Genomic DNA, 16,789 nt, shown 5'->3' with positions numbered 1-16,789 from the left:
TCTTTGTTACTTTATGCAGTGTGTACACTCAGTACATACATGATTTGTACATAAACTATATGTTGTCTTTTTTAAACATAAATTTCAGGCCATGAAACATGTACAAGACATTGAAGACAGATTAAAAGGAATTCTGAAAAATGAACCAAAGCAGGGAGGACAAGCTAAACCAAAAAGTGTAGCTCTGTCAATAGAGGGTCATGTCAATCATCTTATAAATGTAAGTACATGGAGCGGTATGTCTTAAGTAGACCAAAAAGTGTAGCTCTGTCAATAGAGGGTCATGTCAATCATCTTATAAATGTAAATACATGGACCGGTATGTCTTAAGTAGACCAAAAAGTGTAGCTCTTTCTATAGAGGATCATGTCAATCATCTTATAAATGTAGTTAGATCAAAAGTAAATGTAGATATTACAATAGTAAATAAGTTTGGTCATTTGTTTCTGAAGATGTTGCGGTATTTAGGGATGAATGGATTGGTGTTTAATTTCCAGTAGTAAACAATATATACATGCATATCAGGGCGAGAACATAATATAATTTCAAAATATTTGGTCTGTTGTTTATTTCCCACATTTCACATTAATGTATGTGTTTATGTTATGAAAATGTAATAACTGTATAAGTTTATTTTGTGCAGTAGGTATTTTTGAGATAGTACTTCAATTCAACCATTAATTTCTTTTGAGTTTAAGAATGGACCTTTGGTGATACATAACATTAATAGCTAGACATAGCTGTGTATGCTAGGATATGTGCTCAATAGCTAGACATAGCTTTGTATGCTAGGATATGTGCTCAGTAGGAAGACATAGCTGTGTATGCTAGGATATGGGCTCAATAGCTAGACATAGCTGTGTATGCTACATGTAGGATATGTGCTCTATAGCTAGACATAGCTGTGTATGCTAGGATATGTGCTCAATAGCTAGACATAGCTGTGTATGCTACATGTAGGATATACGCTCAATAGCTAGACATAGCTGTGTATGCTAGGATATGTGCTCAGTAGCTAGACATAGCTGTGTATACTAGGATATACGCTCAATAGCTAGACATAGCTGTGTATTCTAGGACATGTGCTCAGTAGCTAGACATAGCTGTGTATGCTAGGATATACGCTCAATAGCTAGACATAGCTGTGTATGCTAGGATATGTGCTCAGTAGCTAGACATAGCTGTGTATGCTAGGATATACGCTCAATAGCTAGACAGCTGTGTATTCTAGGATATGTGCTCAGTAGCTAGACATAGCTGTGTATGCTAGGATATACGCTCAATAGCTAGACATAGCTGTGTATTCTAGGATATGTGCTCAGTAGCTAGACATAGCTGTGTATGCTAGGATATATGCTCAATAGCTAGACATAGCTGTGTATTCTAGGATATGTGCTCAGTAGCTATACATAGCTGTGTATGCTAGGATATGTGTTCAATAGCTAGACATAGCTGTATATGCTACATGTAGGATATGTGTTCAATAGCTAGACATAGCTGTATATGCTACATGTAGGATATGTGCTCAATAGCTAGACATAGCTGTATATGCTACATGTAGGATATGTGCTCAATAGCTAGACATAGCTGTATATGCTACATGTAGGATATGTGCTCAATAGCTAGACATAGCTGTATATGCTATATGTAGGATATGTGCTCAATAGCTAGACATAGCTGTGTTTGCTACTTGTAGAATATGTGCTCAATAGCTAGACATAGCTGTGTATGCTTGGATATGTGCTCAATAGCTAGACATAGCTTAGTATGCTGGGATATGTGCTCAAATGGTTTCATGTTTCTCTTTTTCATATTTATTTGAACTATTACAGGATGCTACAGATGAGAAGAATCAATGCCAGATGTATATTGGATGGGCAGCATATCTGTAATTGGCGGGAAGTGTCATCAATGCCAGATGTATATGGCAGCCTATCTGTAATAAACGTGAAGTCTTCTATATGGCAGCATGCATAATCATCAAAGCAGCAGATTATTTGTTCAACAAAATTGGCAGCATATCATTGATTCAACTTGTGAAAATGTGTTCTAATCATGAATCCTGCTTGTTAAACATCATACAACACCACCTTTGACTCTCTTATGATTCTAAGCAGAAACGCCATGAGCCTCAGAGTTTAATAGAACACCATGAGCCATGAGCATCAGAGTTTAATGGAACATCTATCATTATATCTGATTATTTATGTTTATTTATCAAGAATGTAATTTGATAAAATTTGAAGGTTGATATTTCATATATGGTGCTACTGAAAATCATCATCTAACAATTATTTTTGTGGAATAAGAAAGTCCTCCCATTTCCTAAAATACAGTTAAAAGGATAAGGGTCAGGATCTGTCTCAAAATATTGAGACATTTTTTGTTTACACTAAAACCAACTAGATATTACATCACAAAAATGATTTTTTTTATAATTTCAAAGGAGATGGTGATCTGAGCCCTATTTGGCTGAAAAAATGATGTATTAAAATTAAAACAGGTGATTTTTTAATAAATATGGCTGACAACTTTGTTAAAGTTTATTCTGTAAGATCATTGAAATGTTAGGAATAATTTAGCAATAACTCTTTTTTTCAAAAACCATGAAATCCCTGCAATAAATGGACCACTATCCTGAGTACTTCTTCTATCTCTGTAATAAATGGACCACTATCCTGCACACCTCTTCTATCCAATAACATCTAATAAACAGTTAAGTACTAGCAATACAGGTTTAATACAATTTATATCTTGTTATATTCTGTTTCAATCATAAATCATGTTAAAGTAATTAACACTATTATTTATTGTTGTTATAATGTCTCTTGTTAAATTGTTCACATGTAAGTTGTTCCTGTTTGTTCTGTTAATAAATAAATGTACCATGACATGTGTTGTTCATCATTGTAGAGATGAAGAATTTCTATTATAGAATTGAAAAAAAAGTAAAATCACAAAAATACTGAACTCTGAGGAAAATTCAAAAAGGAACGTCCCTAATCAAATGGCAAAATAAAAAGCTCAAACACATCAAACGAACTGTCATATTCCTCACTTGGTACAGGCATTTTCTTATGTAGAAAGTGGTTGCTGGAACCTGATTTTATAGCTAGCTAACTTTCATTTGATGTTATCAAACTTTTTTTGTTAGTCTGTTAATGAAGGATGATCTTGGTGTTTAGGTCTTCACAGCTAGTGTTTGAGAGGTCATGGGGTCTAGCTAAAAAGATTTTAATATTAGTACATGCTCTTTTTCAGCTTAACATAGCATTTAGTTTTGAGGTTTATTAGCTCTTGTTTAAAATAATATGGTTACTGGGATGTGATTTTTATGAAAATATTAAAACTATGAGTCAGAAAATCAGTTGAGTACAAAGGGTTTGTTGTTATGAGAAGTGTGTAATATTTACTGCTGGATTTTATAATTATTATCTCAAAAACATGTGGATCAACATATTTTGCATAAATCCATGTTACAAGATGGCCACTTTTTTTTATGATATACTGTGAAAGTAAGTAACTCTTTCCAATTTTTGTGGTTTGAAGATGAGATCATGGTCCGATTAAAGACCTACATGACATTGTTCACCTTGCAATAATTCAATACACCAATATAGTGATGCTATTACTTATAGCACCTGACAAACAGATGCCACAACAAAATATGGACTGACCCAATGAACCATGAAAATGAGGTCAAGGTTATTTGAATCCTGCCAGACAGACATGTACACCTTGCAATCAATCATTCACCAAATATAGTTGACATGTTGCTTGAAAACTCATAATTTACCAATGAACCATGAAATTGATGTCAAGTTCATATGTACACCTTGCAATCATTCCATGCTCGAAAATATATTGACATTGCTTATAGTATCTGACTAAACCTCAAAACTTGAACATTGAATAAAGAACCATGGGAATGAGATTAATGTCCTATAAAACCTGCAAGACATACCTGTACACTTTACAATCATTCCATTCACTTAATATAGTTGGCATATTGCTTATAGTATCTGATAAACTGACTAAATCACAAAAACATTACACAATGAAATAAGGTAGGGTTCATATGAAACACCTTACAATTGTCCATACACCAATTAAAGTGGGCCTTCTGCTTATTGTTTCTAAGAAATCTTTTAAACCACAAAATATAAACATTGTCCAATAAACCATAAAACATGGTCAGATGATACCTGCCAGTTTGACATGTACGGTTCACAATCATTCCACATACTTTAAATAAAGTGGACCTATTGCTTAATAGTATATCATCTGAGATGTGGACTTTACAATGTCACTTGAACCTTGATCCATGAAATAATGTTGAGGTCAGGTGAACTATGCCTGGCAGACATGCAGAGGTTGAAGGAAATGATATACCAATTATAGTTATCCTACAACTCATAATAAGTCTTGTAGCTTAGAATTAATACTATTCATCATCTAGGTTTCTAAAAAAAATATCAAAAGATGTACTACTTGATTCATGTTGTTAAATACTCACTTTTTTTAATTCTAAATTAACTTTTGTTAATGCATTTGTTATTTGTAAAGCAAACCAGGTGAGAAATTAATTTTCATTATTAACTGAGTACTCAATCAGGTACCACCTTGTGGGCTTTTTTTTTGTCTATTTGTAAGGTTTTTATTTGTTCTTCATGCTTAAACTTGATGGGTAAAGTCCTTTTCCAACTGACTTTTAGTTTGTACTTATATTGTGCTGATACACCACTTGTTTGGTGCTCAAAAGCAAGTTAATGTGTCTATCCAAAGTAAGGAGGGGTGCTCAAAAGCAAGTTTATGTGTCTATCCAAAGTAAGGAGCTTGCCATTTAGCAAGTTAATGTGTCTATCCAAAGTAAGGAGGGGTGCTCAAAAGCAAGTTTATGTGTCTATCCAAAGTAAGGAGGTTGTCATTTAGTTAATGTGTCTATCCAAAGTAAGGAGGTTATTGCTCTCTGTCATGTTTATTGTTAACATTAGTCAGACCATTGACTTTCAATTTTGAATTGTTACACATTTTGTTATGTCAGGGCCTTTATAGCTGTATGTATAGTATGTGCCATACAGTAAGCTGTAATTGTTTACATCCTCTTCTGTGGGTCTCTGGTAAATAAATTTCTCATTGGCAATCATACAAAATCTCCTCATTTTATGAAGAAAACAACTTTCTAGACTTATTCATTTTGTGTAGAAATTTCAATTTGATTTTTAAAAAGCATTTTTGAGGTAAAATTACATACAATTTATATGAAACATTAACCAAAAAAAACTTTGAGCAAAGATATATTTCTATCTTGGTATTCAGCTCAACTTGTCAAAAGGGGTCACATGAGCTATTGCAATCTATTTGTTGTCCATCATAACAGTAACCTCTTTTAGATCATCATTAAAGCTACTATAATGTAATAGTTCAAGTCAAACTTGATATTGATGATATCATTAAAGCAATTAGAAAAAAGATTCTTATTTTTGTAGGATTTACTAACTAAATATAAATGGAACCTATAGAGTAAAATGCAAGAAATGTCAGATATAATTTATTTTCATCTAAAGCCAGCATTTTGATCATTTTAGCTTTCATCATAAATAACTTCTTTTTCAATAATTATTTCTTCCACATATTTAGGAATTTCTGGTTCCATTCTGTCGAGTGAATCTTGTGGAATTGTTGGTCTTAGGTCACATCCCCGATCCACAGGCTTTAACACGAAACATCTCATTAAGGCTTTAAAGGTTTCGTCATTAAAACCTTTTATCTGTCCATTTTCAATGACATCATACAGAGGTAGACTGTCCTGTAAGAAGCAGATGTTCCTGAGTGGATTCACCTCGTCACCTTTCCACAAATGAAGTGTATTTAATTGATAAGAATAGACAGAGAACAATCTACCATCTGTCATTATTGTCTGTGTTGTGAATGGGTAAGTTATATCCACAAAGGTGCTGAATCCTACAAAATAAAATATATGTGTAACAGCTTGAAAGAAAAACTATTGAAGCAAAACTTATATAAATTCAAATGTGTGATGCAAAACAATTTAGGAAACGAGGTTTCAGCTTGGAAGATTTCCTTACCCACATAAATGTTCCAAATCTTTCATTCACCCTAGGCTGATGATGAAGGCATGAATTTTACACAAATATAAAGTTTGTGCTGGTCTCAGATCTTAACTGAGGTCTGTGGTTTTCTTCGGTACTCTTAGTTCCTTATCTCAATAAAAACTGGCTGCAATTAATGATTAAGCCAATAGTGTTTAATAATGTGATTACCAACAACTATCAATCAATCTTTCAATGAGAACAAATGTAATAATAAACATTTATGTTGATGTTCAAACAAGAAAACTGAACTTTGTTAATGTTGTTTTCTATATGCAATGAATTAAATATACTGCAGTAAAATATGGAGTGAAGTGAATCATGGCACTGTCTCTATCATACCTTGGTTGTAAGCTTGAGCTACAGTGGATATAAAGGCAGTGTTCATTCCAAAGTATTTCAGTGATTCAGCAGCATTTTCCGCTCCGAGATTCTTCTCTAAATATGGAAGGTAGGATAAGTTACGTGGTACGAAGGAGAGATTTACAAACTGGTATGGATCTTGTGGAACATAGCCTACAAAATATAGAAATGCAAACACTAATGAGTTGGTTCACAGATATATCTTCACTATGACAGTTCTGGTCAATATGAATTGAACCCTAAATTGAAAAAATACAATGAATCAGAATATTTCATTGCCATCAACAATGTTCAATGAGCAAACAAAACAACAAAACAAAATTACATTATTGATACTCAATTAACTATAACCTGATATCTACTGTTCCATTGATATAAAAAAAAAATGCTGAGGGCAGCCTGATATCACTGCAGAGGTCGATCCTGAACAGTTGGGTCAAGTTTGGAAACAGTATTCAAGCTTGATACTGTCTGAATTTGAATTGTGATCTAAATTTTGACATAATGTTGGTTTCTGACACAAAATAAATGTGAACAATTTCTTAAAAACTTGAAATGGGACATTGAACTTACATACAATAACATAGAATGGTCTGATATCCCATATCTAACATGGTTAGATTCAGCATATAGAAAAACACCAAAATGTTTATTTTAGTTGAAATCAAACAAAGTTAATTTAGGTCCCTTCAAACCTTAATATGGACTAATTTGAAACAGGGCTAAAAATAAAAAATCTAAATCCACATTGGATTCAGCATATCATACAGCCACAATCATTCAGTTTTTCATTAAATCAAACAAAATTTAACTTTGGACCCCTTTGACCTTGATGTAGACCAATTCAAAAATGGGGCCCAATATCCAAAATATTAATACAAGCCGTAACAAGGTTAGAGCCCCCAAAAATTAAAGACTTTAAATTAATCCCATTAAAATTGGTTAAAAGATTTGTATTTTCTTTCGATTGAAGATTTCTTGCTATTTCGCAATACTGTGCAATTTAAGATTTCTAGCTATTTCGCAATACTGTGCAATTTAAGATTTCTAGCTATTGTGCAATACATGTACTGTGCTATTAATATTCAATTAAAGATTCCTTGCTATTGCTTTATACTGTGCTATTCCGCAATGCTGTGCTGTTGCACAATATTGTGCTATTCCGCAATAATGGGCTTTTGTGCAGTATTGTGCAATTGAAGATTTCTTGCTGTGGGGCAATACTATGCAATTGAAGATTTCTTGGTATTGCCCAATACTTGCAATACTGTGCAATTGAAAATTTCTTGAACCCTAAGTTTAAAAAATCCCCACATGAGTTAGCAACAGATGAGAACAATACAATCATCACCAAAAAGTATACAGATCTCAAGATTAATATAACTAAGAAGTGTGTAAAGTTTTAAGCAATAATCAAAAATCATTTTTGAGATACGGTGTGACATGTGAAAAATAAACAGTTACGCCATGAGCGCATGATAGGCCCGAAGTCTTGTGTGGAAGTTTTATGCAATAATCATAATTAGTTTCTGAGGAAGTTTTAAGCAATAACCATTTATTGTTTTTGAGACACGGCGGGACATGTGAACCCCCCCCCACCCTGTTTTTTTTTTACAAATATCACTAAAATAAAATTTTGAATCAAACCAAAAAGTATACAGATCTTTAAATTAGTATAACAAAGAAGTGTGTACAGTTTCAAGCAATAATCATAAATTGTTTTTGAGATACGGCGCGACATGTAAAAAAAACCTCCCCTTTTTTACAAAATACTCAATAACTCGAAAAAAGAATTTTGAGTCATCACCAAAAAGTATACAGATCTTTAGATTAATATAACAAAGAAGTGTGTAAAGTTTTAAGCAATAATCATAAATCGTTTTTGAGATACGGCACGACATGTAAAAAAACCCTCCCCCTTTTTTTTACAAAATACTCAATAACTCAAAAATGAAATTTTGAATCATCACCAAAAAGTATACAGATCTTTAGATTAATATAACAAAGAAGTGTGTAAAGTTTTAAGCAAAAATCATAAATCGTTTTTGAGATACGGCGCGACATGTAAAAAAAAACTCCCCCTTTTTTACAAAATACTCAAAAACTCAAAAATGAAATTTTGAATCATCACCAAAAAGTATACAGATATTAAAATTAATATAACTAAGAAGTGTGTAAAGTTTTAAGCAATAATCAAGAAATGTTTTTGAGATACGGTGCGACATGTGAAAAAAAACCCACCCCTGTTTTAGTTACAAAGTGCTGTAACTCAAAAAGTTTAAATCTTAATTTCACCAAAAAGTATACAGATCATTTGACCATCATAAGAAACAACTATATTAAGTTTCATGAAATTTGGATAAGTCGTTCTCAAGTTACGGTGCGACATGTTTACGCCGGACAGACGGACAGACAGACAGACAGACAGACGGACGGACAGACAGACGGACACCGGACATTTGTATACCATAATACGTCCCGTCAAAATTTTGACGGGCGTATAAAAACACACCCCTGTTTTAGTTACAGAGTGCTGTAACTCAAAAAGTTTTAATCTTATTTTCACCAAAAAGTATACAGATCATTTGACCATCATAAGAAACAACTATATTAAGTTTAATGAAATTTGGTTAAGTCGTTCTCAAGTTACAGTGCAACATGTTTACGATGGAAAGACAGACGGACGGACAGACAGACAGAAGGACGGACACTGGACATTTGTATACCATAATACGTACTGTCATAATTTTGACAGGCATATAAAAATACAAATTGCAAGTTTAATAATATGTGCAATTAAGAACAACAACCATAATAACTTACTGTTGACTGTTCAATGACCATTATTCTTAAGAGGTACAACTTTGTGGTAGAAATGAATAAAACAGTTTTGAAATGTACATAATTTCTTATGCACATGAATGACTTCCATACAGACATACAATATCTAGTACCGACCTGGATCACACTTTGGTTGGACCCAACCACTAGGGGTTCCTAACACATTAGGCCATAGTCTACATTCTGGATAGGGTTCACTTGTACACTTAACATCATCTCTTGGTAGAAACTGAAAAGAGGAGAAAATTTAAAAGCTTATTAATTTTAAATACAAAATTATTCATTAAATAAACATAGTATATCATAAATAGACTTATGAAATAAAAAAGAAACTGTTGACTTGGGAAGAGCACAATGTTTATAAAGAACTAGGTTTTAAGTACAGCCTGAAATATACATGTAACAAATCTCATGATAAGAGGTAAACCTGAATACCAAATGCCTTAATTACATATTTTATTGATGATTAAATACATTGTATTACAAAAATGTATAAAAGTTTAAAACTTATAAAAACAATTCTTTTACAAATGTATAAATGTTTAAAACTAATAAAAACAATTCTTTTACAAATGTATAAATGTTTAACAATGCATTTAACAATAGTCTATTGGTTTATTTTTTTTTCAAATTCTTATAATATTTAGTTCTTTACAACTTTGAAATTGAGATGATGTCATTATCATGCCCTGCTCACAATATGACAGTTCCATGTTTAGTTAACTATGAAATCTTGATAAAAAATATAAATAAACATACATTTTTAGTGCACGAGGCATCATAATACACATTATTTCTCGTCCTTTATAGCTGAATGTGGTGTGGGCTTACAGTCAGAGCTCAGACATAAACAAGTCGATTTCTGTTTTTGACTTAAAGAAGTCAAAACATGTATTTATTATAAAAATGTGTTTTCAATTTTAGACTTATCTAAGTCACAAAATGACAGACTTATTTAGGTCTATTTCTGTTGATAAAAAAACTTAACTTGACTTGGTGGCCAAAGTACACCACCTATGACAGCAAAAACCTGTCTAAGAGTTCACAAGGACTTGAGCTATCTATATGTAATAGTCTAATTGAACATCCTTACTAGCACAGATGTTTTACCTCATTAAGTCAGGGCTCACACTACTTCAGAATTATAGGGAGAAGTGACTTCTCTTTTTGAAACTGATAGGGAGAAGTGGTGAGATTTGAAAGAGAAGTGCTCATTCGCGCGGGTGCGCTACAATGTTTGGATTTTACAATAGTATAAAGGGCCATATGTAAATAATGTTCTTTAAAGTGTGGATCCAGGTGGTTGCATTGTAAGGTTAATTAACATGATTCCCCCATTTTTTAGCCTCTCATTCATATTTTTCTTCAGAAGACAAAGCATTGGCTTTCAATGTTGTCATTATTTGATTTAGATGCATGACCTTTTTATAAATATGCGTGGGTCTTGAAGTTAACCAATTCTGGTAACTTATCGACTTGTAGGAGTCAATATTTGCAACCTTTTGATTCTGGTCAATCATTTCTTGCTTAACAATATTTGACTTATTAAAAGTCGTATTTTGTCTTGCAAGCATTAAAGGGAGACAAATCCTAAAACTTACAAATTTAGACCTCTATGAGTCAAAAGCATATTCAGACTTATCTATGTCTGAGCTCTGACTGGCTTAAGCATCTGATCCTTGTAGAAGGGCAAACAGTGACCTACATGCATAGCTGTTAATTTTTGTGTCATTAACTCATTTGGTCTCTTGTGGAGAGTTGTCTCATTTGCAATTATACCACATCTATTTTATAATCTACATGTAAGTTTAAAGTTAATCATATTAAGCTTCCATTAACAACATGCATGTAGGATGAACAAACAGAAGCATGGCAAATTGCCCCACTTTTATAAAAAAAATCGCCCAAACTGGTTTACAAACTCGACCCACTTTTAAAAAATCGCCCAACTTGTGAAAAGTGTTAAATCCCATTAATTTTACTAGAACTGCCAACTCACCCAACTTCATGCAAAAAAATGTAATATCTAGATAAATATATAATTTTCAAGACTTCCAACTCGCCCCAATTATTTTTTTTATATATATATAAATGAAAACTAATATACTCAGAATACAAAACTAGAGGCTCTTAAGAGCCTGTGTCGCTCACCTTGGTCTATATGAATATCAAACAAAGAAAACAAATCGTCAGATGGATTCATGACAAAATTGTGTTTTTGTGATGGTGATGTGTTTAAAGATCTTGCTTTACTGAACATTCTTGCTACTTACAATTTTGTCTATCTATAATGAACTTGGGCATTTAGTTCCAGAGGAAAATATTTTGTAACCAGATGCTCCGCAGGGCGTAGCTTTATACGACCGCAGAGGTTGAACCCTGAACGGTTGGGGCAAGTATGGACACAACATTCAAGCTGGATTCAGCTCTAAATTTGGATTGTGATTAAATAGTTGACACAGCATAGGTTTCTGACACAGAATGTGTTCTAATGAACTTAAAATTTTTGTTTTCTCTTAGAGCAATTCACTATGCTGTTGAATATTAATCCTCTCAAAAAAATGTTTGAAGAAATTTTCTTTTTTATTTATGAAATTTCAAATGAGAAAAATTGAACCCAATTTTTTTAATCACATCCCCCTTTCCCTTATTCCAAAACTAATCTCAATTAAAATTTCTAATTGAGTTTGCAACAATAACTACTCATTTAAATACATCATAAAATATTAAGATGTAAAAAAACTGCTTGTTATCACTGAATGGTAAAGATTATTTTAATTTATCAGTTGGTAGTAAAAAGTGAATATACATTGTATATTGTATATAACAAATATTTAAGTTGATTCTGGACAAAGAAAGATAACTCCAATTAAAAAAAATCTTGCTATTGCACAATATTTTGCAATTAGATATTTCTTGCTTACTATTCTGGACAAAGAAAGATAACTCTAATTAAAAAAAAATTGCTATTTCACAATATTGTGCAATTAGATATTTCTTGCCATTGCGCAATACTGTGCAATTGAAAAGACTTGCTATTGCACAATACTTAATATAATAATTTTAGATCCTGATTTGGACCAACTTGAAAACTGGGCCCATAATAAAAAATCTAAGTACATTTTTGGATTCAGCATATCAAAGAACCCCAAGATTTCAATTTTTGTTAAAATCAGACTAAGTTTAATTTTGGACCCTTTGGACTTTAGTGTAGACCAATTTGAAAACAGGACCAAAAATGAAGAATCTACATACACAGTTAGATTTGGTATATCAAAGAACCCCATTTATTCAATTTTTGATGAAATCAAACAAAGTTTAATTTTGGACCCCGATTTGGACCAACTTGAAAACTGGGCCAATAATCAAGAATCTAAGTACATTTTTAGATTCAGCATATCAAAGAACCTAACTGATTCATTTTTTGACAAAACCAAACTAAGTTTAATTTTGGACCCTTTGGACCTTAATGTAGACCAATTTGAAAACAGGACCAAAAGTTAAGAATCTACATACACAGTTAGATTCGGCATATCAAAGAACCCCAATTATTCAATTTTGATGAAATCAAACAAAGTTTAATTTTGGACCCTTTGGGCCCCTTATTCTGTTGGGACCAAAACTCCCAAAATCAATACCAACCTTCCATTTATGGTCATAAACCTTGTGTTTAAATTTCATAGATTTCTATTTACTTATACTAACGTTATGGTGCGAAAACCAAGAAAAATGCTTATTTGGGTCCCTTTTTGGCCCCTAATTCCTAAACTGTTGGGACCTAAACTCCCAAAATCAATACCAACCTTCCTTTTGTAGTCATTAACATTGTGTTTAAATTTCATTGATTTCTATATACTTAAACTGCCAATTGCCAATTCAGGGGCAGCAACCCAACAACCTATTGTTCGATTCGTCTGGAAATTTCAGGGCAGATAGATCTTTACCTGATAAACAATTTTATCCATGTCAGATTTGCCCTTAATGCTTTGATTTCAGAGTTATAAGCCAAAATCTACATTTTACCCCTATGTTCTATTTTTAGCCATGGCGGCCATCTTGGTTGGTTGGCCGGGTCACACCACACATATTTTAAACTAGATACCCCAATGATGATTGTGGCCAAGTTTGGTTTAATTTGGCCCAGTAGTTTCAGAGGAGAAGATTTTTGTAAAAGCTAACGACGGACGACGACGACGGACCACGGACGCCAAGCGATGAGAAAAGCTCACTTGGCCCTTCGGGCCAGGTGAGCTAAAAAAAAAAAAAAAAATTTATGTTTCACTTTCTGAAAATATAATTCTTAAAAGTAAATATAATTTTTCGCATTAATATTGCAGAATAACTTTATTCTTCATGTTCTTGTAAGCTTAGTTTTTTGCATAACTATTGAATAGAAACAGGAACATATAGATTAACAACAGTATAGCATCTTTTTCATAAGTGGCGAAAGTTACCATTTCTAAATTCATTGTGGTTTATCTATTGATAAGAAACAGGAGCATATAGATATACATCAGGAAAGCATCTTTTTCATGAGTCAGTCAAGTTGGCAGTCCTATTTCAGCCGTATTTTAACCCTTTTCATAAGTGGGGCAAGTTATCCAACCTATTTTCAATGGATTTTACCGTTTTCATAATTTAAGTGGGGTGAGTTGGTAAACAAAGAGTAGGGCAAATTTTAGGAAGTGGGGCGATATGTCATGGATTTGAACAAACAGACAGACTGAATATGGACATTGTATTATTTAATGCACAATTTCTGCTTTAAATGATAATATATGGACTGATGATTTATAAATACCTATGATACTATCATTTGTGCATGAGCCAAGGCTCCATGTTGAAGGCCGTACCTTTACCTGTAATGGTTCACTGTTATAATTTATTATTTGAATGGAGAGTTGTCTCATTGGCACTCATACCACATCTATTTTTACTTAAATATTTTTTATTTTATATCTACAGATATTTCAATTTTTTATACACTTTTCAGCAAATCTTATAAAAAAATACATACATACATGTACAGTCATAGGATAAAAGTGAGTTTTCACTCAAAAAATGTCCTATCATTTCAACTAAAATCGAAATTTTTCAAAAAATCATTACCAAGTAAATCTATGAGCGATTTTTATAAAATACCATGAGATGCAGAATGTCTGAAGTTTTTTTATTTATTTGGCCATAATTTTGGTGCGGTTTGTTTTTACTATCTAATGGGTTAAACAAAAATGCAAATTTTAACGATTTTATTTTGGTTAGAATACAAATGTATATATAGCAATCTTTTCTTAAATATTTTTCTTCATGTTCACCTCGTCAGAAATTTAAAATAAGCATGAATTATAGTATGTCCAAATAAACAATAAACCTTCAGACATTTCTGCTTATGGTATCTATATTTCAAAAATCACTTAAAGAGCTACTTAGTAATATTTTTTTGAAAAATATCTATTTTATCTGAAATGATAGGACATTTTTTGAGTGGGAACTCACTTTTGTCCAACAACTGTACATTTTAAAACCCAATACCATTTCATAATAGACCTTAGGTAGCAATACACAGTTAGGTGTTTAGTTTCGCATTTTGGCCCCTGTGGATTTTTCAAATAGGAGTTATTGTGTAATAAAATTAATTTTTAACAGATGAGTGCTAATTTAGCCTTCAAAGATGGTTTATAAGTGCATCAAGATTATTTTTTACATGTTTTATGGGCTGTTTTCTGTTTGATAATCCGAATTTTCATAACTAGACCAGCCATCAGTCCAGAAATTAATGTGCTGTTTACAAACACTCTTTTTCTACACGAAGTTTTTGACGCAATTTTACAAAAAAATGAGACGAAAGACATGATTTTCATTGAATTTGTTGAATGATATATGTACAGTTTCAGAAAAGGTATTACTTCGAGCGATTGAAATTCTACTTTCAGCCAAATTTTGGGGAAATATGTGACAGCTTCCCCCCCTTTTTTGCAATATTTTATAACAAATAAATGCAGATTGTTGCCATGGATACACCAAAAAGAAATTATATTTTACCATTTTATATACTGGATAAAAAATCTATGGAAGATTCTGATTACGTAACATATGCCCATATGACACAAACAGAAGCTTGATATTGCAAGAAAGCAATGAAAAGGGGATGGTAAAATTCATAAGGGCAAATTTTAGTTTTTTTTCCTAGAACTGTATTTTGCTACCTTAGACAAATAGTCATGTTCATATATTTCAACTAGGGCATTCAAAATGAACAAACTCTATACAAGTATGGTTATAGACTTGTTGAAAGTGGGATTAAGTGTTTCGTATACATGTATCTCTGGCCTTTGTTAGTCTTGTATTATTTTAACTTTTAGTTTCTTGTGTACAATTTGGAGTTTAGTATGGTGTTCATTATCACTGAACCAGAATATATTTGTTAAGGGGCCAGCTGAAGAAGGCCTCCGGGTGCGAGAATTTCTTGTTGCATTGAAGACCTGTTGGTGACCTTCTGCTGTTGTCTGCTCTATGGTCGAGTTATTGTCTCTTTGGCACATTCCAAATTTCCATTCTCAATTTTATATTTTATGTATCATTCATGAGTAGGTTTCAAACCCTATCAATTTTACCTCTGGTAATGGATTTGATGTCCGTAACTGACAGCTTAGCTTGCTTTGAGACTGATACTTTGAATAGTTCTGGAAAAACTTTTTGGGAAGAGGCCATGTTGGAATTGAGTAATCTGTCTTTGCTTTTTCATAGTTTCTCCATGGTTTTATTGGTGGAACTCCATATCTATCCCAATAAGCTGCAATTTCTACTTCTGGATCAAGTTGTAAATCAAATAAATGTTCATATTTAGTAGAGAGTACTGTAACCAAATCAAAAACCAAAGATTTAATTAATTTAGTATTCAGAGCCTCCGGCTTTTTCGGGTCATACATTTTGCCAAGATGTTGAACTAAATATTCCTGTTCCTCAAGAAGTTTATCCTGGAGAATAGTTTTAATGTCTTTAAATTCATTTTCAATATCAATATCTATGTTACTGATAACTTCTGGGGCATCATTGATCAGAACAGTTTTTGTTTTGTCTTGCTGATAATCTGACAGGCCAGTGTTTGTTTGGATTGATTTGTATTTCCACACTTTAGAACCATATTTTGAATCTTTGGTCGCCAAAAAACTCAGGCGCTCCTCAACAGATGCCATACTTTTCCATTTTTCTCCTTCTTCATGCCAAGTCCATGCTATACCTCTGTCCATTTCACCCCATTCCCCGGGTGGGTATTTCGGTTTAATAGGGGGATAGTGTGATTCATTGTCTTGTTCTTCCGCTTTCTGTAAAGCAGATGATTGATTTGACCTTGAAATAAAGCGTCTATATCTAATTTTGTCAAATAAATTAAAAAGTCGTGATCTTGTTGTGGAGGTCGCCATCTTCGTTCTGATCTTGGTAGGTAGTGCGATTAATTTATAGACATAAAT

At 32.6% G+C, this 16,789-nt stretch overlaps 2 protein-coding genes across 2 annotated transcripts in view; one reads left to right on the top strand and one right to left on the bottom strand.

Moving 5' to 3' along the window:
- Positions 1-2,891, top strand: part of LOC139521746 (serine/threonine-protein kinase ATR-like) — a 91,172-nt gene extending 88,281 nt beyond the window's left edge. The window contains exons 67-68 of the mRNA XM_071315318.1: positions 89-220; positions 1,833-2,891. Of these exons, the coding sequence (XP_071171419.1) occupies positions 89-220; positions 1,833-1,892 (192 nt within the window). The 3' untranslated portion in view covers positions 1,893-2,891. The remainder of the gene's footprint in view (positions 1-88; positions 221-1,832) is intronic.
- Positions 2,892-5,535: 2,644 nt separating this feature from the next.
- Positions 5,536-16,782, bottom strand: LOC139519105 (large ribosomal subunit protein mL65-like). Its single transcript, XM_071310912.1, has 4 exons — positions 15,932-16,782; positions 9,435-9,546; positions 6,456-6,629; positions 5,536-5,964 (listed from the first exon to the last, which is right to left on the bottom strand). Exons 1-4 carry the CDS (start codon positions 16,739-16,741, stop codon positions 5,585-5,587), a joined length of 1,476 nt encoding a protein of 491 aa, XP_071167013.1. The 5' UTR covers positions 16,742-16,782; the 3' UTR covers positions 5,536-5,584.
- Positions 16,783-16,789: the final 7 nt, after the last annotated feature.

Source organism: Mytilus edulis, chromosome 4, assembly GCF_963676685.1.
Source record: "Mytilus edulis chromosome 4, xbMytEdul2.2, whole genome shotgun sequence".
NCBI lineage: Eukaryota > Metazoa > Mollusca > Bivalvia > Mytilida > Mytilidae > Mytilus > Mytilus edulis.
Note: the sequence above shows the minus strand (reverse complement) of the source record. Positions and strands in the feature narration are given on the sequence as shown.